General features: G+C 42.8%; 1 protein-coding gene across 5 annotated transcripts in view; it reads left to right on the top strand.

Moving 5' to 3' along the window:
- ESRRB (estrogen related receptor beta) overlaps positions 1-24,697 on the top strand; it is a 216,810-nt gene that overhangs the window by 56,385 nt on the left and 135,728 nt on the right. For 2 of the 5 annotated variants that reach the window (XM_077323300.1, XM_077323303.1), the window contains exon 1: positions 21,564-21,878. The exons of 2 other annotated variants lie outside the window; for them this stretch is intronic. In XM_077323300.1, the coding sequence (XP_077179415.1) occupies positions 21,829-21,878 (50 nt within the window). In that variant the 5' untranslated portion in view covers positions 21,564-21,828. Of the gene's footprint in view, positions 1-21,563; positions 21,879-22,701; positions 22,848-24,697 lie in introns of those variants that run through there. One more of the 5 variants, XM_077323302.1, reaches the window with a different exon arrangement.

Here is a 24,697-nt window from a genome sequence, read left to right on the forward strand (position 1 = left end):
AATTTCTTTTGAATTAATTTCATCCCATTGGTTCTAGCCCGTCCCTCCGAGGCAAGAGAGTCGACGGTGCTTGTGTAATGCAGTGGTTCTCAAACTCTAGGGAAGGACCTTGCAGGCAGGCCTTGAACCCAGGAGGAATGGTATGGGATGGAAAAAGAGATATTCAGGGCTTTCAGGCTAAATCTTTCTTTTGAATACATGTCAAATGGCCATGGAATTAATAGCCTGTTGTTCAATAATGTCATATGTCTGTAAATACTTAACATGAGATTTAAATTATAAACTTGTTCAATATAAAGTGATTTACACTTCTGGTGTTTATGGAGAGGGAAAATACGATCGTATTTGGTGCGTATTTGGAGCTGGTATTTCCAGCTCTAGTGGTCTATGGCTCTAAATAGATCCCGTTTCAGAAAGCTTGAGAATAACTGGTGTAATGGATGCAATTTCAAACTAGGGCTTGGGTTCCAATCCCTTCAGAGCCATGAAGCTCACTAAGTAATTTGGAGCCAATAGTTGTCAGTCTAACCTACCTCCCAGGGTAGCTGTGCAGACAAAAATGTTTGACCCCCCGCCCCACATCCCTTTACAGTAAGTGAATAAATATTCCTTTCTCCTTGCAGTTTCTTACCTGAGAAGCTTGGAAATCACCACCACCTGAAACCGGACTCTTTCTGTTCTTATGTTTAAGTGCCTCTTTCTGACACACTCAGTTACTGCCTCTTTTCCAGACTGGCCCTCCTTTCCTATCTTCCCTAACATAATTCAGGATCTATTTAGCAGTGGGGAGGGCAGGACATAATAATCTAATGGGTTCTACTATGCCCTCCTGAGCAGAGCTGCATCCTTCTAAGCATGTCACTCTTTTAAAGAACGCACTGCCCGTGGGCCAGGCAGGGTGTTTCTTGTGTCCCAAGGAAAAACACACCAAATCTTACATACTGGAGAGCCAGGGTGCCGTAGCAGTTAAGAGTGTCAGACAGGTATCTGGACAAATCCCTACTCGTGCTGTGGAAGCTCGTTGGGGGACCTTGGGAGAGTCACACTCTTTTAGCCTAACCTCTAACCCACAGGGTTGTTGTGAGAATCAAGTGGAGGAGAGGAAAAGAATTTCTTCCTTTGAGAGAAATGTGGGGTATAAATGAATTACATTGAATCAAAACGTGCTGTCATCTGCCAGCCCTCAAGCTTGCTCAGAAGTGTAGGTCAGGACCATGCTGGTTGCATGGGAGCTCTCCCTGGTCCTGTAAAGTCTGATTCTAATCTTTCCCCTGGAGATCAAGAGAAAAGGATAGTCCAGTTTTTTTTTTTTTTGTTCACATTCACTCGGCTTAACGACCGAGCCTCTCTTAAGTGTTAACTTTCATGCCCTTTTTATGCTTGGTTTGAAGGATGGGACTCCTGGAGGTTTTTGGTCATGCTTTGTGTACCCAATGACAGTATCGTACTATTGTAGTCAGTTGGACCCACGGCACCCTAATGTTAAGGGGGTTGTAGACTCGGTCGCCTTGAAATGAGCTGAATAGACAAGCTTTTTTTTTTTTTAAATATATCACTTATGCAAGTGGCACAGGATTTCTCACTTGAGAAAGGGATACGTGTATCTGGATAATATCTTCTCTTGTGCCTGCCTTCTGAAGAAATGATAAGCAGTTGCAAAGAGAATATCAGAAATTTCAAAGGGAAAATGAAACTTTTCATCTTCTTATGTTTCTCTCCCAGATAAATGCACGACGCATGTGTGGGAATATTAAATATGGCTTGGGTACAAATACAGGTGTGGAATACTAAATCTGGCCTCGGTGCAGATGAAGGCTTGGATCCTATACCTTTGTTCCACAAGCAGTTCTCTCTGGCTGTGGTTGAGGCTGTCCTCTGCTTTGGAGCGATCTTCTTCTCACTTTGGGGCTCACTGGGAAACTGGGTACTTCTGCAGTGTCTAGAGAAAAGCAGGTTCAGTATATGCAGCCACTGTTTCTGGCGGTGCTTTCTAGATAGCAAGAATAGGTAAATCCAAAATTCTGCCCTAAAAGTACAGTCTGATATGAATTACCCTGTCCTGAATGTACTTGACTTCCACTACCATCCTCTCCCTCTTCAGCCTGTTCCGCAATTGTCCAATTCCTTGAGAAACTTATCTCGGAAAGTAAAAAAACCCAACAAAAACAAACAAACCCAAAGCACAAGGCCAAAAGTCCTTGCAGCCAAGCTGGTCTCCCTGAGGGAACTTAATGCGAAGTCCTCGGCCCACTCTACGTGTAAGCGGCACGTAGTTGTCTCTCAGGGGGGCCCTTGATGCTCCCCGTAGCCTTTTCCTGCCCCTGAGAATTCCGTACATTCTGTATGGCATGATGAACATTCTGGGCATGAACTGCTCTAACCTCCTGGAGACCCCGGCTGAGGAAATTGAGAGGATTTCAAGCCCCCCCCCCTGCCTGCTCTCTATCCATCCCCAAACCTTTCCAAGCAGAAAGGGTCGCCCCTGGAGGAGAAAAAAAGAGCTCTATAAATAAATAATCTCTTCTGTCTTTCTCAATCAGCCCAAGGAGCGGTGAGTGGTCCTGGGTGACCAGCTTGCCTTAAAAATGGCTTTTGAACTAAAGTCGCCCTCATCATGATCCCCTCGTTCTTCTTCCTCTTTCTGGAACCACAGTGGCAGCTTTGGGGAGGGAGGTCTCGCTTGCTCTATTTCTCCCTTTTGTAACAACAGCAGCAGCAAATCCTTGGCTGGCTTGAACAGAGTAGCAGTTTCATTGGTAGGAAATGGAAAGCTTGCTCCAGGGTGTGGCTGGCCAAAGACACTTGGCTGCCCAAAGCAGCTGTCGAGGAGCCTTTGCTGTGGAGCAGCAGCTGCTGGGGCAACTCTAGGGACTGCTGGGGAGGACAGAAGAGCTGCCCCTTCACATCCTCTTCAGGCACTGTATCGGTGGTCCAGAGGGTGGCTTTCTGCACTGTTTCCTTGGTGTCTCTCTCTGCAAGGGACAATTTAGCTTGCTTGTGCTGGTGGGATTGCCCTTCCTGGGTTAAGCCTACCTGAGCTGTCTTAGTTCTGGTCTCGACATTGGGAGCTGGACCTAGAAGTATCTATCTTGATCATTCTTGACACAGTGTGTGCTCCCCATTGCCTGCCGCTCTTTTGTGGTGGCCCTCCCCCTCCCCCTTCCCCTCCCCCTCCCCGGGGGTTCTGGTTTCTTTGATGGCCTTTTGGGGCCGCATTGAGTTTGGCATCTCAGTGCCACGGAAGCTGTTCGGTGCAGCTGCGAGACACCGACGTAGCCCGACCAGCATCCAGGGACTGCAGAGCAGGGCTCTTGCACAGTGCCTGTTTCTCTCTCCAGGGTATTGCAGCATGCACCATATATCATCACCCGTCACTCAGAGACAGCTTTACTCACTCTACAAGTATTAATTAATTAACCCTCACCGTGTGCTGTGAGGGCAGCATTAAAATGCTCATTTCCCTCCGCGAAGGCACTGAGAGGTTAAATGACTTGTCCTAAACTGCTCATTTAGTCAATGATAGATCTGGGAATAGAATGAAGGGTTCGGAGCCCCTCCAGTCCCTTCTCGGTATTATTTATTTAGACGGCGCAGTTTGCCGTATTCCTCAAGCTTGCTGCATTCCCAGAACAGATGACTGCCTGGTCACTCTGGTTGCTCTTTCCTAGATGCACAGCTGAGGCCATTCAGAACCAAGCAGGACATAAACCCATTTATTGCACATCCAATGCTGTGTGTTTGTATGAATCTTATATACACAGTGTACCTTTAGAGGCCCTTGAGATCTGATCTTAAGGAACTGGGATTATATTCTAATGATAAATAAATAGTATTACTACAAATCTGCATTTTCTTTTTTTCTTTACTGATTGAAAGTGGTGAAGGAAAGTTTCTGTTCCTAAGGAAGTTCCAAGATGCTGACAGTGTCATGCTATTTGTCTTGGTATTGATAGCAAGTTTCACATTATAAAAATGTAGAATCAATCAATGCATGCTTACTCACCACTGCACTAACTCTAAACCAATAGGAAAGCAATCTATACTTCCTTCTTCAAATATCTTAAAGAATGCTACTACTTTATTTACGCTATGCTGCAACAGTCTCTGGGACTGCACTGTGTGTTCTCAGGAGAAAGGAAGGTGTTGGGGGAAGGAGCCATCAGCTTCCAAGTGGAGACTTCAGTCTCTTGGTTGTGCTAACAATTTTGGCAGAAGCAGCACAATGGCCTACCTCCCCACACAGTGTTGGAGGCTGGTGTCCAGGGACAGAGGGAAACAGTCAGATTGCTAGACTGTTCTCTTCCTCATGGGACAGGGAGATTTGAATGACCTGGGGGTTGGGGGTGGGTCCTCCTAAGTCGGTTTATAAATGCTCAGGACACAAAGAAGAAACGCTGTCTTCTACAGCTTCTGACCAGGAAGACACATGCCATGCTAGATTAAGTATTTAGCTAGGGGCTTCATCTTGTCTGCATGGCAAGGGACACCAAGGAGAAGTCCCTGCCATGAGAATGAAAGTAATGCTGAACTTTCAACTACAGCAACTAGTAACGCTCGCCTTTCTGACTGAGACACCACTTTAACTTCTGAGTGTATGGAAAAGGGACTGTGGGTACTCTTGCTCAAGCTAAATGCCTGTGTATTCGTTTTCCTCATTTATTAAATTGCCTTATATTTTGAATGCTCTGAGCTTGATCCTTGGAAATGCATCATGCCTATTTGGCCTTGCTAACTGAAGTGTGGTAATGGGGAGGGGCAGTGGGTAAACTCACCCTCCCTAGGGCAAGATAACTCAAAGCAGTGAAGTTGCAACAGATTTCCCCTTTGAGTGGCAGTGGAGGTGCACAATGCTAGATGTGAAACTACATTTAGCAGGAGATACTAGTAGGGCCTGTGGTGGAAGCAGGAGTTGCCCAGTATATTTGTAACTACAGTGGCAATGTTGCTGAGAAAACTGGCAATGTTTCTGAGCCTGGGATGACCATGGGTTTTTCCAAACTCCCTGGGACTAATTAGAAGGAACAGGAGGGGCTTGTGAATCTATTCCTTCACAAGAATGTTTCAAGATGACAAGTTAATGGCTCAATAATTGTTCATTCCTCTCCCTCATTTGCATTGGGGTGGCACTTCCATTACATTTTCACATGCCTCCAATGCTTGACCTTCAATTCAACGGAAAGCATCTTCACTGCAAGTAGCTTAATCCCAATTGACGCTTTGCATTTTCCTCTTTTGATGCTGCCTCCACTTTCAGAATGCTGATACACACTTTGTGGGGGGCTGGGGGTGGAACTCCACCTTGCCTTGGTGCAGCAGCATCATATATAAAACTATTCCATTGCTTTGAACATGAGGGTGTATTAGGAAACAAATAAGGTGGGGCAAGAACTCAGGGCTTGTTGCAACAGACAATATGAGCTTGGGGGTAGAGTGGGATCTTGAGTAACTGATGACAGATCTTAGACCTTCCTGGTAGCTAGGCTTGGTCAGAAGTACCCTTTTAAATGTCATTTTCTTTGTATATTGTCATTACAAAACAAATTTGAATCCAGTGGCACTTTTAAAACCAATGAAGTTGTATTGATGTGAAAACATCTTATGGGGCATGCACAGCACAGCAGTGCAATGGAAGTAACTATGGAAGTGGGGGATGAGAGTGAGGGGGAACTCTTGCAAGGTTTGGGAGTGCACCAGAATCAGGATGGCCAGTTTAGCGCTGCACTTCCTCCTGGGCCTCCAGCCTCCTCTTGTTTCCACCCAGTCCACCTACCTGGTGCTGACTCCTCCTGCCCCAGGCGGTGCCCTGCTCAAGCAGGCCATGTGCTAAGGCAACTCTGGAGTTCTAGTCCACTGCAGCACCCAGGTCTCCGTCTGCATCCCTCTGAGCCACCTGGATGTTGTATCCCCCGCAACCCCGGAATGATGCCCTTGCTGACAGCCCCGCTGCATGCACATGTGCGAGCCCTGCCCCCACCTGCAGCACTCACCTCAGCGGGCATCACCACACCTCTCCCACCCTGGCCAGCCAAGGATGCTGCTGTCTTACCTCAATGCACAGGCCTCCTCCAGCCACTACTGTTGCTCTGTGAGTGGCCCAGCTCCACAGTCCAATGGAGTCATTGTGGTTGATGCACAGCACAGCTCTGCATCCATTGCAGTGGGCAAAGAAAAGTAAACAGTGCTAGGGACATAGCAGGACATGTATAGAAAACACAAATCTCATTGTCCAAGTACATGTCTATGGTGTCCTTACTATCCTAAATGATGCTTGTTTTAAATCTTTGTTACTACAAGCACAAAAAGCCTTGAACTTCATGTGCAGTTTTATGGGCTCCACCTTGAGAAAATATACTTTGCTTACTGGAGGAAGTGCAGTGAAGGGCCACACGCAGTCTGACTTATACACAATTTCTTTACTACACAGAAAACACTATCATTGTAGGAAATAACTCATCATCTACATAAAGATTGTCAAGCCTGATATTTGCCAACATACCTGTTTGTGCCCACTTTGAGAAGGCATGGTACAGCATGGTTTCTCTGTATGTGTACAAGGAATGGATTCATGTATTTGCTTTGCTTTCCCACTTCTCGGTATAAGTACAAGATGGTTCCCACGCTCAGGAAGAAATCCCACTTTCTTCCTGTCACTCTTAGCATCTTGAGCACTGTTTCCGACGTGCCCAGGGGAATGTGGTCCTCAGAGTGGTTGGTGGGAGAGGTGTGTGTTTGGAGGAGGCATTTCCCTGCCCATGTGATGGCCTGGCTCAGCCGCCCTGTGCCTGTATGAACAACTATGGGGAGGGTAAAAGAAGGCAGTAGGGAAAGACACAGGAGGGAGACGGGGAGGATAAAAGATGCAGGGTCAGAAACTAAATGAGCACATTTATTCTTTGCTGTGCCCATTTGATTTCATTACCCAAAGAAATTAATCTAAACATTTAAAAATTTTAAACAATATATTCCCCAATTCATTTGGAAAGGAATGTTCACTGCCACTTCTTTGTAGCCATACTGCAGCCTGTCCTTGTGCCCTTGCCTTCTTTACAACTGTCTCTGTCCATTTTACCTGGCACAAAATTAAGGTGATCAGGTAGCAGGCAAGCCCGTTTTCCACCTGTTTTGCTCTGTGTGTGTGTGCATGCATTATTTCCACAATTCTGCCATGTTTTCATTAATACTTTTCCTTTCCTTTGAGAGTATTCCGTAGGACAATAATGTGGGATGGGGGGGACAGGAACTGGACAAAAATAAATCCAGGGCCTCTTCAACCCACTTTGTTCCCCTTTGTTCACCACCAGCAGGGTTATCAACCAGTACAATCAGGTTTGCTTGGCATAGATTCCAGGGTCTCATGTATATTATACCAAATGAAATTTCTGCCAGTCATTCTGTCAGCTTGCTGGGACGCTGGCCATTATTTTACGATAAAAGGTTAAAAAAAAGAAGGGAAAAGAAAAATTAATCAGTCACAAAATTGCTTAGTCATTAAAGTACAGGGGGCAGAAGTGTAAAGTCAATTTCTGAGTCTGTCATCTCTTGACCAGGAGCACAAAGGAGGAGGGGAAGAGACAAAATCTTGCTTTTTCTCTTCAGAGAAGAGGGGATGGGATGATGCGTTGATGCTCCTGTTGTCTTGGTCCTGTTACTAACGTGCTTTTTGCTTGGTGAAAAGGGGCCCAGCCCCAGTGTGATGCCCCAGTGCTGAATTGACATGCTTGGATCCACCTTTGAAGGAAGCCGCTGCTTCCTTCTTCCAGTAAGGTGCAGCAGTGCTATTGTAGGACTAGGTGCCATGCTGCATGACAGTGATGGAGGTGTGGCCTAGTGGTGAGATATGGCTCGGTGATTATTTGCTTTGTATGCACAAGGTCCCAGATTCAACCTCCTTCCCCTCTAAGGAATAGATGTAAGAGGCCACCTTAGGAGCTGAAGTCAGCTAAACTTGATAGACTCCTTATGGCAGTTTCATGTTTACTGGGTAGGAATGGGCCATTGAAGTCCTCACTGCACAATCCTATTGCTTGTATAGGCCCACTACTTTTGCAAAGACCAGCACATTTAGCTTTAAACATTGGCAGGGTGGGGTAGGAGCAGGAGGATTTTGTCTTCTTTTCTAGAGGCTAGGATGCTGCAGCAGGTGGATCTTGATCTCAAACTATTACATTGTCTACATTGAAGCAGAGATTACAGCTCTGCAGTCCCAATTAGTTACATGGGATTATATGACACCATATTACCTGGGCTATGTGTAATCTGAGACTCCATCAAAATGCAGAGAAAGCCCCAAAGTAATGTTGGGTTGATGGGGGATATAAGGCTGCCATTATGGAAAATTAGAATGTGTTAGGTGAAATGGATCACTTGCCCAGTGGGGGGGGGGTACAGATAAATAAGCAGGTCCTTCCAGTAAATTGTCTTTACAGTAAACTGCCATTTGCTTTCCATGACAACATCACAGCAGAACTCATGGGTCACTGTGGAACAATCAGCTTTTAATGAGTGAATGAGATCTCTCTTCAGCCATTTTAGAAGGACATAGTGGGCTGTTGCATATATATTTGGAAACCTCAGCAAAGCTATTGAAAGAGAACATTTCTGACTACCAATGAGAGAAGAAATCACAGTCCAAGTTGCCAGTGCCAAATTCTTCAGCAACTTGGATGCTTCCTTAGGATTTTGGCAGCTGAAGTGCACAGCAGAAAATTCTGAATGATATACATTTAACACTCCATTTGGAAGGTACAGATGACTTCCGTTTTCTTCTGGCATAGTTTATGCTCCCAAAACATATCACAAAACTTTGCACAGTTTTGTGGAGAGTGTATGCATCTATGGGCGTGAATACATCTATGTTTATAATCTGGGGCTCCACCAAAGAAGAACATAATCATAGATAGCAGCAATGTAAGGATGTTGAATTTCTTTTGTTTTGGGGGAATCAACGTAGGATCTAATTTTTTTTTTAAGTGCTAGAGACCACAGGAACTGTAAGTCTAAAATGGAACAGGCAAATTATGTATGTGAAGGTTATCAGGTTGACAGTGGTAGGAGATATAAACTCCACTGCAGGGGTTAAATCTGACAGCAAGAAAGCTGAGATTGTTGAAAGGCATTTTTTTTTGGGGGGGGAACAGAAATTTATATTGAACGTACCAAACCAAAGCAGCTCTGCTGAGGAAAATTTTAGAAAATAAAAATGAAAGTCACTGGGATGCACACAAGGAAGAATGATAGACTGCTGTCAAAGAACAACTTCCTCAAGTGCTTGTATTAAAATTTTATGCTCTAAGATAGGCCCATCAACATTTCACCCAGTCCGTCACAGCCAGGGTTAGGACCAGTAATTCTGCAGAAACATGATGACCACTGGCAACCTTTGGCAGCAGCATATTCATCTAAATCAGGGACTGGTCTTAGATTGTGACAAAGAGTTATTGAGAATCTTGTTTGCTTCTGAACACTTCCATCAATATATCTGATGGCTGGACAGTTCGAGTGGAAAGAAGCCACATGCCCCTCATAGTGTTGTGTTGTCTATACCTGAATGTCTGCCGAATCGCTATACCTTAAGGACCAGTGGTGGCTTGTGTGTGGGGTGTAGGGGATACCTGTGCCACCATTTCTCCTGCTGGTAAGAGTGCTGCCTCTATCTCTTCATGGTTTTATTTCCTACACTCTACTCCATGAGCCACTCCTTTTAGGGACAGAAAAAGTATGATGTCCTTATCAAGTAAATGTATGTTTATGGCACCTACCCTTTCCAGAGCTAACACAGTACTTTGGATGTAGAAAAGGTATAGGCCTGTGTACACTTATGCAGCAGATCAAATTAAAGTAGAAAGGGAGAAAGATGGCTGAAGAGAATCTGAAGGAAACATAGAGTTGGAAGGGATCTCTGCCTATCCTATAGTGATGCATGTGATTTTTCCTACCTAACTAAAGAACTTGACATTTATCACTACTGAAATTCATTTTAGTTCAGTTTTCTAGCTTGTCAAGATAATCTTGTATTCTGATTCTATTTTTTGGTGTGTTTGCTACCCCTCCCAGTATAGTGTCATCTGCAAATTTAATAAGCACCCCCTCTAGTTCTTCATCAAAATAATTTATCAATATGTTGAACAACACAGGGCCCAGGTCAGATCCTTGAGGCACTCCACTCGTCACTCCTCTCCAAGAAGATGACAAACCATTTACAAGCACTCTTTGGGTGCAAACTGTCAACCTCAATCCATCTAATGTAATAGATCCATACCACATTTTACCAACTTGCTAATAAGACTATCATGCGGAACCTTATCAAAAGCCTTATTGAAATTAAGGTAAACAATGTCTACAGCATTCTTCTGATCTAGCAAGGTAGTAACTTTCTCAAAAAAAGAGATAAGGTTAGTCTGACATGACTTGTTCTTGAGAAAGCCATGCTGACTCTTAGTAATTACAGCCATCTGCTATAGCTGCTCAAGGATTGATTGTTTGATGATTTGTTATAAAATTTTGCCAGCTACAGACATCAAGAGGATGGGTTAGTAGTTACTTGGATCTTCGTTTTTCCCCTTCTTTAAGATGGGGACAGTTATTTGCACACCTTCTGGCACTTCACCTGTTCTCCAAGAATTGCCAAAAATAATGGACAGAGACTGAGAAATTACATCTGCAAGTTCTTTTAGTACCCTTGGATGCAATTCATCTGGCCCAGAGGATCTGGTTTTGTTTAATGAAACTAGGTGGACTAACCCTACAATGATCCTAAGCCACAACTACCATCCCTCATCACGTGAAATGATTTTGCCAATTGAGCATGATTCCCATCATAAGAGAAGACTAAGGAGAAATAGGAATTGAGCAGTTCATACCTCTCTTCATCACTAGTTTCACTGTCACTTTCTGGTCCCAACAACGGTCTTACAATGTCCCTATTTTTTTTCTTACTTTGAATATAACTAAGTAATCCTTTTTTGTGTTGTTTTTAGCATTTCTTGCTTGCCTAAACTCATCCTGAACTTTAACTTTTCTAACACTCTCCCTATAAGCCTTGGTTATTTTTTCATATTCCTCCTTGGTTATAAGGTCTTCTTTCCATTTCCTAAATTAGTCTTTTTTATTATACAGTTCTTTTGAAAGCTGTTTATGGAGCCATCGCGGTTTCTTTAGATTCCTCCCGGTTTTCCTTCTCAAGAGAATTGTCTACAATTGTGCCTTCAGTATTTCACTTTTAAGAAACTATTTTTTTTTACTTCCATCTCCTTAAGTTTTTCTAACCATGGGATTCTACCCAACATAACTTTAAGTGTGTTAAAATTTGCTCTCCTGAAGTCCTGCCTGTATGTATGACTATATGCAGCTTTTCTCTTCCCCAAAATCACTACTACCAAATGTGCCCACAACTTTGACCTTATCAACCAGTTCTTCCCTATTGGTGAAAATTAAGCAGATCCCCTGCTTGCCCCTTCCACTATATGGAAGAAGAAACTTACCCCAAAGTGAGGTACAAATTGCCCAGTTTAGGATTTCCTTTATTTTTGTCCAGTCATTATGCTTTCTCTCTGCACTTCGTGTTGTTCCTTCTTGTGGATAATACTGAGATAATAGCTGTTGGCAGGCGAATGGGCTCTCCAGTCACATATGCCATTCAGCCTCCCTCAGGAGACAGGCTCAAAGAGTGTTCAGGTGCTCCTGGATTAAGATTCCCCCACTAAAATCACTCTGAGAGCCACTTTCATTTTTCATTAACTTTATTAACTCTGTTGTTATATTAATTGGTGCAAACTCTTTTTTACAGTTGAAACTCAGTGTAATCCCTTCTGTCAACCCTTTTTTCTACCTGCACGGTGTTCTTTCTCGGCACCACAATTGTCTCTGAATTCCTCTCTGTTACTCCCCTTTCTCCCTACTACATAAAACTTTTTATGATCCCATCTCTTGAACACCTCATTAAAAAAAATCTCTTAACATTCTTCTGTAGCCCTCCTCACAAGTTACAGTGAATGCACATGCAATCCATCTACACTGTACATCTGATTTCTCTTTATATGTACATTGAGTAATTTGCATGTTACATTCCACATATGCACAGTGGGATATGACTGAAACCCTGTGTTCATCCAACTACTGTTTCCAATTTCATTTGTAAAATAAATGATTTGGCTCCTTCTTACTGATGTACACATGCAAAATGTATGAGTTGCTGTAACATGTAAATAGGGTCCCCCCATGCATTACCGTAGGTCTCTTTGTAGTCCCCCCCCAATTTTTCTCTTTCCTCATCATGTACTTTCAGCTCCCTCCCTTTCTTCATTTAGTATTTTTCTTGGGGAGGGGGTAACCTCTTTCACTTTTCAAACTCTTCAGAAAGTTCCACAAGGCTTGCAAAATAGAGCCAAGCTTATGGTTGAGGCCAGTAGAAAAACTGGCTTAATCTCTTATCCAGACCTCCCTCCATCTTCCCATCTTCCCTCTCTCTCACTCTTCCCTCTCTCACACATATTATATCTGGTACACCTTAATGGCTGGGCCAGATATGATACGTGTACCAGATATATCTGGTACACGTATGGCTGGGCCAGGGAGCTTATGCAGGCATGTTTGTGTGCCAGAGATGGGCCTTACTTGCTCTAGTGTAATATTAACTCCCAGCAAGAGGATTCCGGCTATCACAGAATAATGTACTTAATTGCAAAGGGGGCCTGATCAGCAATGCCTCAAACAAAGGAATCTTCAGTCCTTGGAAGTGTGATAGTTCTCTCAGATAGCCCCCAGCAGGTGGAACCATACTTTTTCTAATTTCTTCCCTGATTAAGTTATCTACTCCACTCTTTTCCCCATCCATGTGTGCTGGATCGTCAGGCCCATTTTAGCATAGTGGCTCTGTCACACCCAGACATATTCAGGTATGAATACTAATGTTGCATCTGCCTGAGAAAATGCCTTCTGAATTACCTCATTCCAGAGGTTTCCCTTTAACTCAATCAAAGTTTCTTTCTTACCTGCTTGCTAAAACGATTAGCTCGTCCTGCTTCTTTATTTCATACAGGTAATTAATTCAATCACATTTTAGATGCTAACCACACAAACCTGGTCTTAGGAAACATTTTTGGGAATATAAATGCCACACTGGACCCAGTCTTGTCCACAACATGTATCCAGCTATGGCAGTAGTTTGTCTTGCTGTTTCTCTTTTCATGGACATCTACACATTAGAAGGTAGGTATCAACCATTTTCTGACCCAAAATGTCAATCCTCTTTCACTACCATCTCAAGTCTTCTCTTTTCTTCTTGTATTCTTGGTTAGCTTAAATAGCATGAATATGTGCGAAGGAATTTCATTTTGTTCCTCAATAAAAATCACTGTGGTTAATTTCAGAGTTTGCCTGTGCCTGAGATTCCTGACTAGGATCCCCACCCCTCACCCACTCGATACATAAGTGGAAGAATCTTGCTGGTTAGTCCTCTTGCTCAGTAAGTGTCCTAGAATTGCTAATTCCCCCATCATATATTTAGATGTCTACTTTAGGTAATAAAAGGACTGAACAGGCCTTAGCCTTTCTTGGGTGCCATCATTCTTTCTGTGGGATGGGAAAATCACTCATTCAGACAACCAAGGTTTTTGATGTGGAGACTTTTCACATTCCTGTTATTGATGTGAGCAATGTGTACAGGGCTAGAGGCCTGTCTCAGAACATAGTTGTACCTGATAGCTAGGAATATATTTTACCAAATGTTCATTTTGTGCCTAGTGTGACATGGAGGAGGGAGGCAAGGGGTGATGCACAAGTCCTTTTCTTTAAACATTGCAATGTATTGCTAGCCTGATGCAGATATGACTACACAATAGGCTGTAAGAGTTTCTTCAATAAACCCTAGAATTGTTTGATGTTTTCCTTAAGAGGGAACAGGCTGCTTTTGAGAAACAAGGAAGTTTTTCGGATTAGGGAGAGGAACAGAAGGTGCGTGCTGCATGGCTTGCTTTTTTGTTTCACAAAAGCAGAAAACAACACTGTATTGGGCAAATACAAAAAATTTGAGGGAGGGGACACCTTGCCCATGTAGGCATTTCTTTCTTCTTGGGCCTTTGACCTCTTATTAACGATTCTGACACTCACTTCTTTTAGATGGTCACCATATTGGGTAGGTTGGGTGGGAATGGGTTTTAATTATTTTATGATATTTATTGTATGTGTTCAACTGTGGTTTTAACTCTTTGTAAACCACTCTGGTGGGATAGGTGGGATAAAAAACTAAGGCATAAATAAATGTTGTCAACCCAGCTCCCCAAGCTTGCTCTGCCTTCAACAGCTCAACTAGTTTTGTTTTGACACAGGGAAGTTTTGCTCCAATTCCAAAAATCTCTGGTCTTTCCCCCTACTTATACAGCTGCATTAGAGCAGAAAGCATTGTCTGATTAATTAGTGTGATCAGTTAATTAAATGGAGATCTAATTTGTTCAGATTAGCTTTCTGGACTTTCCCAGTGCCAAAGCCAGGATTTGGCTTTATTCTTTGTGCATTCTCTAGCAGAGCTTCCATTTCTCTTATTTTAGCAGAATTTGCTGCAAAGTGTGTCTCTTCGTTGATGGCTAATGGGACAGGCGAGAATGGGGAGGCTGAAACATACATGGCTAAATCCCAGCAGTTATTTTCTTTCTTGCAAGGTACATCTCAAGGAGGGAGGGGACACACGAGGTGTTGCTGTTGCAAGACGGAGCTTGATGCAGTGAGGAAGGTCAAAGGGATTCCAAGGATAGAAAGGTGTATGTTTGTACCTCGGAGATGAACGTGTAAGGCACTTCCATTTAAAAGTTTTTTGAGTTATTGGGGGGGGGATGTGCTATGTGAGTTCTGTTGGAGCTGCTTGATCCGTTGTGGCTGTTTCGCATATGAAAGTCATTGCCTCATGTTGCAACCATTAAGCAATGGACCTCCACGCTAAGATACATTTAAGAATTTTAAAAAGCTGTTAATTTGGTTGCTTGGACATGGACTATCAAAAGCATTTTGAAAGTTGAGTGACAAAGTGCATGTGAATGCACATCTTTACAAGAAGTTTTTCATCCCAGGGTTGGATGCACTCATTCAGATCATGCAATTACCAGAACTCTCATGATCCCAAGTGGAAACTATGGTGGTCCTCTACCTGTCTACATGATGAAGGAAGACCATTGCTTTCTCCTTGTCAAGTGCAGTGCTGGATCAGTGGTTTTGCTGTACCACATTACACTTTTGTCAAGGGCCAGTTTTGGAAGGCTCTAAAGCTACAAACGGTAATGACTGGGGAAGGCACTGGCAAACTGCCCCGTATTGAGTCTGCCATGAAAACGCTAGAGGGCGTCACCCCAAGGGTCAGACATGATCCAGTGCTTGCATAGGGGATACCTTTAAAGTTACAAAACACGTCACTGAAATTCTTGCTTTCTGACTCAGGGATGTTTTTGATGATAACTGTAGCAGAGTCTATATTAGTGGCCTCTTTAAAGATGGAAGTGGCTACTCTGGAAAAATGAAAAGTTTCATTTGTCCTTTTACACTGACTATAAAGTATTATTAATTTTTGTATCAATAATGGTCCTGTCGAGCCTTTTCAGAAATCCTCCTTTCTTTTTTACATGGGCATTTCTCTGTCAGCAGGAGTCCATTATCTGAGCACAAACCTTCATTGTGTTACTGTTATCAGTTAATTAGACCCCATGAAGTCTGTGCCAGCCAATCAGGTGGCTCCCTGGCTCACTCTACTAGGTCCTGATAAAAGTTAAAACCCCAAATTAAAAACTTCATATATTGGAAAGCAGCACCTGTCTTAAAATTCAACATCTGTTCCTGCAGGTTCAGCAATGGGGCACAAGAGCATGAAAACAGTGGGGCACATTTTGTTGTTGTAGTAGGGTGAATCCTTACAGATTGCTGTGCAGATATACTGTGGGAGGTTGCTTTCTGGAGAACTAGATATGCAATAATGCTGGAAGAGACCATGGCAGGAACCCTTCGTTCAATAGCAAAATCCTCAGTCCTGTGATTCTTTGAAAGTGTGGGGCCTTGATGGACATGTGGGGCTTCCCCATTTACTGAAGCAGGGTGTGCACTCCTTCTGATGTTATTAATGGTTGTGCTTTGTGGTTGGCTTCTTTGTACTACTGGGACTTGGGCATTGGCCCATTGTCATGGTGGTAGAAAGAAACATCAAGTCACAGTCAACTTATAGTGACCCTTTAGGGTATTCAAAGTAAGAGTTAAACAAAGGTGGTTTGTAATAGGCTGATCCTGCATAGCAACCCTGAATTTCTACAATTGTCTCCCTCCCAAGTGCTAACCGGGGATAACCCTGCTTAGCTTCCAAACCTGGCCCATGAAGTCCAACAGCAATATGTCTCCCTAATCCTAGAAGCCTAGAGTTGGAAAGGGCCAACAGGCCATCTAGTCCAACCCCCTGCTCAACGCAGGATCAGTCCAAAGCATCCTAAACCAAGAGACTAAAACAATTGTTCTGCTATTGCCCACCCACACTCAGATGATCTTCTTTATGAAGTTGTAGAGGGTTCTCAGAAACCCTTCAGACAATGGCTTGAGTTAGAAACTATTGAAACACAAGGTCAAAATACAACAAGGTTTGTTGACCAGTCATAAGTAGGAAGTCTGGTTCTTAGTATTTGTACCAAGAAAAGGCCCATCAATTAAGCTGATATTGATTGACAATTGCATCCTCTATTCGCTGTTTAGAACACACCTTGTCCATAGCAGCTCACTAGGTTGGGATTAAGTCATAACATCCTGGAAGCTGACTAAACTTCTCTTGATCTGTCCCTCAAAGTAAGTCCTTCTAATTCCCATTCCAAACTACAGCTTTAAATATTGATATGACAATATATATGAAAGTGTTCTGAAATATCCTGGAGAGTAAGAAGTTACTGTATTGTTGCAGACAAATATGTCCAATCTGAGTCAAATCTATGACAATTGTTAACATTTTATACAACTACTATAGAATTATAGATTGGTTATTTAGACAGACATTTTGGTCCCCAACTTTATTTACTTTAGGAATTGGTATCTAAGATGGGTTCAACGACAACTGTTTCCAATTACCTGCCGTCAGTTTTGGATGCACAGGCTCTCCAGTACACATGAATTCATGCACAGAGAAACATTCATGCAGTCACTGATTCACACATCCAGTCAATCAGATATGTGCATTGGGAGTTCTGTGCCTGGAACTTAATTCCCAGGCATGTGGAGATTCAATTCAAATGGAGACCATAACATGTGGGAAGAACTGTCTTAAACTTTCCCTCTGTACTATTCTGTCAACCTGAAATGACATGGGGGGGAGGGGCTTCCCTGTAGCTCTAATCCAAATCAGGCTCATGTGTGTCTGGGATTTAAGTTCTAAGCATGGAGCTCACAGTACATAATTATCACCAGACTACATGGGGGATTTATCGTAAGAATCATATGCATAAAGATCCTCACAACTGTCATCCAGGACATCTAGGAACTTCTCCACCATTTGTGTAATTTACAGAATATTTAGGATGGAACAATATTGTTCTCTTTTTTGTCTGGCCAATCTATTCGTCACACCAATAAACTGAAATGATGAACTGAAAGTGCCCCTTTCCCTTGTTCCATCTTTTCTTACAACTTTTCTTACATCGTTTCCAGGTCTCTGAGCTTGGCAATGATTCATTCAGCTTCACATTTCCATCCATTTATGTAGCACTAATCATTAGTTTTGCGTATTTCGTATTTTCCCCATGCGCTGTAATACACACCAAAACTGACCCGCTTTTAATTCATTCTATCCCAGAAAGAGGCACAGAAACATATATGATGCCCTTACTAATCCTGCATATGGGAAAATATTTTATTAAAGTCATCTACAATTAGGAAACATAAAATCTGACTATCTTTAAAAATGTTTTGGCTAGGCTTTATGGCACTAAACCTTTTTGTGCACCTGAATAAATTTCAATCTAACAGTGGTGGCCATTTTAGAATATTCTCCTCACATGGGTGACTTTACCTTATCAGTAAAATGTTATGCTTTTTTGCCTTTGTGATAATTTAGCATACATGAAGATCATACATTTTATTATTTTATATATGTTTATTTAGCATATAATTCAGATACAACGCAAACAAAGTAATATATATCATAGAACTGTTGCTTTATATTTTATATATTAAAAACTCATGTCCTTTAGGTGAACAAGAAGTGCAGCAAAGAAGGTTGTAAGAAGTGCAGTAAATTGATTTTAAACGATTATCTGAATACAAGGTACTTTTGAAGAAATATTTAAATTTTACTAGGCTCAAACTCAAAGGTATAAGAAAATTTAGAAAGCAGCATGTTTTATTACAGTGGTCCAAATGTGATATGATTTGCTACAGAACTGGCCTAATACCCTTTTTTAAAAAAACATGCATTCTGTGGGCCACATTCTGTTGGCCAATACTTTCTCATAAGGTCCTCTGATCAACAGTAGTGTTCAAATATATTTAATATCCTCCTGATAGTTTGTCTGGTGAATTCAGCATAGGAAGAAATTGTTGGATTAATAAGGAACAGCAATTAACAAACTCTTGCTTTTTAAAAAATATTGTAGTATGCAAACCATTTTCTAATACAATGGTATTTGTTCACTTCTATGAGGCTCTTTAAACATAAAGACATGGCACATTTCTCTTTATGAGCTAAAGTACAATTCATATAGAGAAAGATGGATATCTGGTTGGTATTTTGCCCTGTACTCTAATATTGTCTTGAGTTCCACATCACAGACTATGGTCACATAATCAAGAGTGTACCATATTCTTAAGTTATCTTAGTCTTTTTGCTATCATCTTATATAAGAGCTACTCAGTAATGTATTTCTCTACCAACCCCCCCGTTTCTCCCACATTCTGCTGCTTCCTGCCTTGTGCAACCTAGCTCAGATTTTCAAGCCAGTAAATACTCAGTTTTTGACTTTTTAGATACGTTTTTCCAACATATACATGCTCTTTGTACCTTTGCTTTTACCATGACAATGAGATATTGTGACAAAGTGAGGTTGGTCCACTAGAGGTGGAAAGTGCTGACAAGTCACAGCTGACTTGTAGGAACTCCATTGGATATTCAAGGCAAGAGATGTTCAGAGGTAGTTTGCCATTGCTTGCCTCAGCGTAGTGACCCAGGACTTTCCTTTGTAGTGTGTAAGAGCCTCATCCTCAGTGGATATAAAATTAAATAAACCAATTAACTTAAACAAATCTGGAATGATTCACACCATCTGAAGCCTTTTGCTTTAGCCAATTCTTCACCTTGAGCTCCTGTAGAACCAACAGATACCTGGTCATTGCTTCCCATTTGGTTTGGGTGGAAGATGACAAGCACATTCTTCGTGTTTTTTAAAAAATAGCATTTCTGATCATTAGCTTCAGTTTCCACAAGTTTGGTTTAAAAATGGAGCCGGTAGGAAATGAACTAAATCACAGGCAACTCTGAATGGAATATGGCCATTTCTGTTCTTTAGTCTCCATCTGATTTGACTAAAATTGTATATCAGGGGAGTGGTCAAAATGGGTTTACCAGAGGGTCACCTCTGACACTGCATTTTCCACCTAAGGGATGGCTTTTGGAACCATTTCTATGGAAGCCTGTGCAAAAATGTTCCTTTGCAATGTTCCTCACCTGCACAGGAAGTACTGAGTGAGCTGAGGCCACATAAAGAAAGCAGCTGGAATTGCCATTGTAATATGGTTTACATGCAGTGAGTGAAAACTGGTTGGAAACCTCAGCTGGTCCACAATACAGGAGCCAGTTATTGTCAGGGGGCTGGATACAGGGATCGTATCATTCCTGTGCTGAAAGATCTGCACTGGCTGCCTGTTTGTTTCCAGGCACAATTCCAAGTGTTGGTTCTAACTTTTAATGCCCTCAATGGCTTCAGGCCAGGTGGCTTGAAGGTTTGCCTCCTCTCATACTATCCAGCCACCAATAAGGATCCATTTCCACAGCCCTATTCTCTGACCTCATAGATGGAGCAGGTGGCAACCAAAGATATGGCTTTTTCAGTGGTGGCACCTGCCTTTGGAACGCTCTCTTCCCTGAGGCTTTTAAGTGCCAGGCCAAAACATTTCCTTTACCCAGGCTTTTGAGTCAAAGTGTTCCATCATTTAAAACAGTTATGAAGGACCACTTCCAGTTTGAGGGTTGTGTTACTTGTACCATGTTGGACTTAATACTGTTTTATGGCTTGTTTTAATATTGGCAATTCACAGTAGTTGTTTTTTGTTATTTTAATGTATTGGTTTTTACTTGTGAGCCACCTCAATCAGGTTTCTGGAGGCAGCACATACATGAATTGTGCAAGTTGCGAGGCTTATCCATTGTGATGAAATTTGTTCAGTTGTACATCATTGTGAGAGTCATTCCACAGCCATCAACTCTTTTGCCAGAACTATTTTCAGGGCAGGCCTGTCTCTGTATATGTACTTATCACCGTATTTCATGTCATAAGCTTTGCAACCGTTGGTGTGGTAAACCAAAGCACTTGAAGGTTGATTTTCAGGGCACAGAAAAGTTAAATGTGCTTAACTCACCCATTGAAATCAAGAGGGGATAAAACTGAGAGGCAGCCAATGGCAAATATGTAGCATGCTCCTTGCTATAACTGTTTATGCACCCTTTGAACAGATTCACAACAATATCAAATTCCTGTATCTCACACTTCCCCTTAAGGATAAAGAAGCCAAATCTGTAAACTTTCCTTTACTCCTATGGAGGGTAGTAGGCGAGGATAAAGGGAGAGGAGGGGGTGAGGCTAGGAGACCGCTTGGGCCAATTATTTCCAAAAAGTTGCCGAGCTCTTCAGCTCCTCGTCCGGCAGCCGTAATACGCCGGCTAGGATGCGGCTTCCCAAGCCGGGGGGGGGGGGGCGGGGGGATGAGAAACGTCCCAACTGTGACCCAGAGTGGACCACGGTGTAGCGTAACGCCAATGCTGCACCCCCCCCCCCCCCCGCCGCGCTTTCACGCACCGCCCCTGCCCTGTTTACTCCGCCGGCTTCCCCTCGGGATCCTCGCCTCGCCACCTCCAGCCGACGGCCCTCCCGTTCCCCCTCCCCACCCCCGCCAGACCCTCCGCGCTGGCATCGGACGCGGCGCGCAGACTTTTTAGCGCGCCTCGAAACCACCGGGCAAACAATCGCCCCGCAAACCACGCGACCCACCCGCGGCGGGGTCCTCCTGACGGCTCTTCAACCCACTCGCGCACGGGAGCCTCTGCGGAGGAGACGTCGCCGGCTCCCTCCCTCGCTCGCTCGCGCGCCGCTCGCGGTCCCGTCCGGCTCTGGAGGCGCCGCGCTCCCTTCGCTGCCGCTGCCTGGCCACGTGTGGAGGGCTGTTGCTGGCACTTGCTTGGCCCCTGGCCCGCGCGCACTCCGCTTCCCCCCGCCCGCTTGCTCTGTCACTTCAAGTCCAACCCCTGAGAGGTAGCCAATAGCGGCGGGGCCATATTTATCAGCCTCGGCGTCTTAAAGCTACAGTGGGGGGTTGGCGGCGCCTAAATCTCTCGCGCCTGGGACGCCTCAGCTGTCTTGCTCCTCTCCGCTTGCCTCAGTGTGATTGGATGAGTGGGAGCGTGTGGCTGTGCTTATGTCTCTCTCGCTCGCTCTCTTTCTTTCTGTCCTCTTCGCTTCTCCTCCCCCCCCCCCCCCACCCCCGGTGTCTTTTGCCTTCTCCCTGGGTCGGTTTCTTTAGTGACCGGCCCGCTTTCTTTCCCTTTGCTCTCTTTCGCCTCAGCGTGATCTAGTTGCTTTTCTCTTGACAACTGGGGATGCTAAAACAGAACTGATGGACATGTCCGAACTTTGCATCTCAGACTCCCTCAGCTACCACAACCAGTAGGTGCCCTCGTTGCTTGCTTCTTTATGAATGTGACTTTTTGTTATTGTTTTATTTTTATTTGTTCGGCCTGTCAATGGAAATCAAAGGGTAGCATCCGAGTGAGGTCGTATCGTGCGGCTGGGAAAGGACTTTTTGCTCAAACTTTTTGCTTTTTCCTTTTATGTGAAGACATGATCTACCACCAATGCCACGGCTCTCCGGCAGGAGATGTGCAAAAATTTGGGGAGGGGGGGGGAAAGGAGAAATCCTATGCACTGAGGTGTAAATAGCTTGCTCTTCCTTAAATACAGGAAGGATGAATATCCTCATTTAGAACAGGTGTGGTGCCCAGGTAGTGGGCTGCAGGGGAAGGCGGTTTCTCACAGATGCCACTTAGTTTGGACCACTTTAATTAGAAATCATGTAACTTTCTTTCCAATGTGTGCATGTTGATTCAAAAGGTTTTTTTTTTTTGCATTCAAAAGCTTGGTGTTCTTTTTTTGTTCTCAGCAATTTTGACCTGGATTTGTTAACTTGGAGATGCATAAATACCAACCGTTTAATATTTTATATAGAATATAGATAGATAGGAGATAGACAGATATAGATAGATAGATCTTTTAAAAAAGATATGCCATCTGAAATCCATACAGGGAAAACCAAAATAATCTTGTGGAACCCTGAAGACTAACAGAGCGTAATTGACACCTAGAGCTCTTGTGAAAGCTTGTCCCATGTGCGTTTGCTCATCTTTGAAGTGGCATCTTTGTTATGTTGGCTGCAGTAGACAGGGCTCTCCCTCAGGGATTTGCCACCAGGGAAGCCAGCTCTAGAGGCTCATACTCCATGCAGTGTGAGGATCATTTGAGCAAGTATCCCAAGCTGGGATGGACATCAGATGGAACAGCACCTGCTGACATTCTATTTCTTTGTATGGTGTAATGGCGGAAGTGTTCAATAGCGATGCTCAGCATGAAATTATATTGGTAAACAAAGGTTGATTCTTGCATGGAACTTTGGAAAGTGGGTGGAATTTGCTGGCCATTTTGTGTCTACTCTTGCTAGTGTAATGCATGCTTCCTTCTCTTTGATAAAACAGTTTCTCAACCAAACTCTCTGCATGGATATTCTTTATAGTGTCATCTGACCCTATCAACACCCCTGAAAGATCTGGTGTAGTTTTAATAGTAACACCTTAGTAGGATTTAAAATGAAAAAAAACCCCACAATTTTCTACTCTTTTTCTTTTGACCTTCCTCTTTTTTCTGATTAGCTGTCATCCCTTGTCATTTGTCATCCCATTTTATGTTGGCCCTTTTAATGCAAAAAAAAAAAAAAGATTCTGCAAATCTAATCTACATTGGGTTTTGTTTTCAGAAGCTCTCTGGTTTCTGTCAAAACAGGAGATAAAAGTCTCACTTTCAATTTTTATTTACAGTTTTCATCAAATGGTGGATTAAGAGTAAATAAGGAGTCATATAACGTTTGGTATTTTACTAAAAATTGAATCAAAGAGCGAAACATTATCTCCTTTAGAAATAATGCACTCATTGCTTTTTCCTCTGAACTTTTCCCTCTTGATCATACAACTTACTTGTGGAACAATTCAAAACACAAAAATAACCAAATGTTGAAGCACGTATCTGACTCTTTTTTGAATGGCTTGTATAATTTAATAGTGCTAACAGGCCAGCAACAGTGGTGTACCTAATGTAATTCTCTTTGCTTCACTGTTAACTTGGTTTCTAATTAAAGAAAAAAAATAGATCAGAAGGAAGTGCCTATGGAAGTCTTAGTACAAAATAAGTGACTGGAGGTAGTTTTCCTTACAGGTACTAAACTTGTGATTTTACTAAAATATCTTTTTCTATCCTAAAATATTTTGAGTTACAAAAATTTGAATTGATTTTACTTATTTTAAAAAGTATTTAGAACATTACAAAAATCTTAAACTCTCTTTTGAACAGTAGATGGATGGATAAAGGATGGGGTGAAAGAGACACAGAAATTGTTTGACTGCCCTGTTTCAACTTTCATTGACACTCCGTTGCATCGTATGGGATAAGTCAAAGCCAGCTACAGCTATATAGTTATTTATTTAGTGCATGTAACATTTTTAAAAATTATACCGACAGAATGAGATTGTTTTTATTAACTATTGATGGCCAAGGATCTTCTGTCCTAAATCCCTATTAAGGGCAGTAGTCATTTAAATAATTTGTGCAATTAAAGGCTTTTAAAAATTATTTTCTTCCCTACATGTATTATCCTTCACAGTTTCTCAGAATGATCATGGGTCATTTAGATAAATTGCACAATTAACCCCCCTTTTTTCTGTACAATCTTTTAAACAGCAAAATATGTATGATTTTGTAATGTCTGGAACCAACTCTCCCTCCCCACCTTTGCAAAGCTGATTTGTTATTAAATGGAGAGGGTGGCAGCAGTTGAAGGCTGGTGCCTTTTAGGTGTTCCAAACACTCCTATGGGATGTAATACTGAGGGAGGATGGTAGTGAAAGGCAAAGAAGTTATCTGTGCAGGTTTTAAAACTGAGAAGAAAGATGTACATAGTACTGATTTCAGATCATCTAGGAATGCTAAGCAGGGTCTGGGTGAACTCAGGGGCATGGTTTCCTGGATTTTATCTTTTCTAGGGTAGGAAAAGGTCTTTCCCCTATCCTTTCTTGACTGTTCAAGTGATGTGAACACTTCAGCAAAGAACTGAAAAGAGGTGATGGCCACTGCCATCCTCTGATCCTCAGAACCTTGCCTTAAAGTGGCCCTGAATGTTTAGTTCTATGCCTGTTTGTTAATGTGATGTTTGTTGATAATTT

This window comes from Paroedura picta, chromosome 2 (assembly GCF_049243985.1).
Source record: "Paroedura picta isolate Pp20150507F chromosome 2, Ppicta_v3.0, whole genome shotgun sequence".
NCBI classification, from domain to species: Eukaryota; Metazoa; Chordata; class Lepidosauria; order Squamata; family Gekkonidae; genus Paroedura; species Paroedura picta.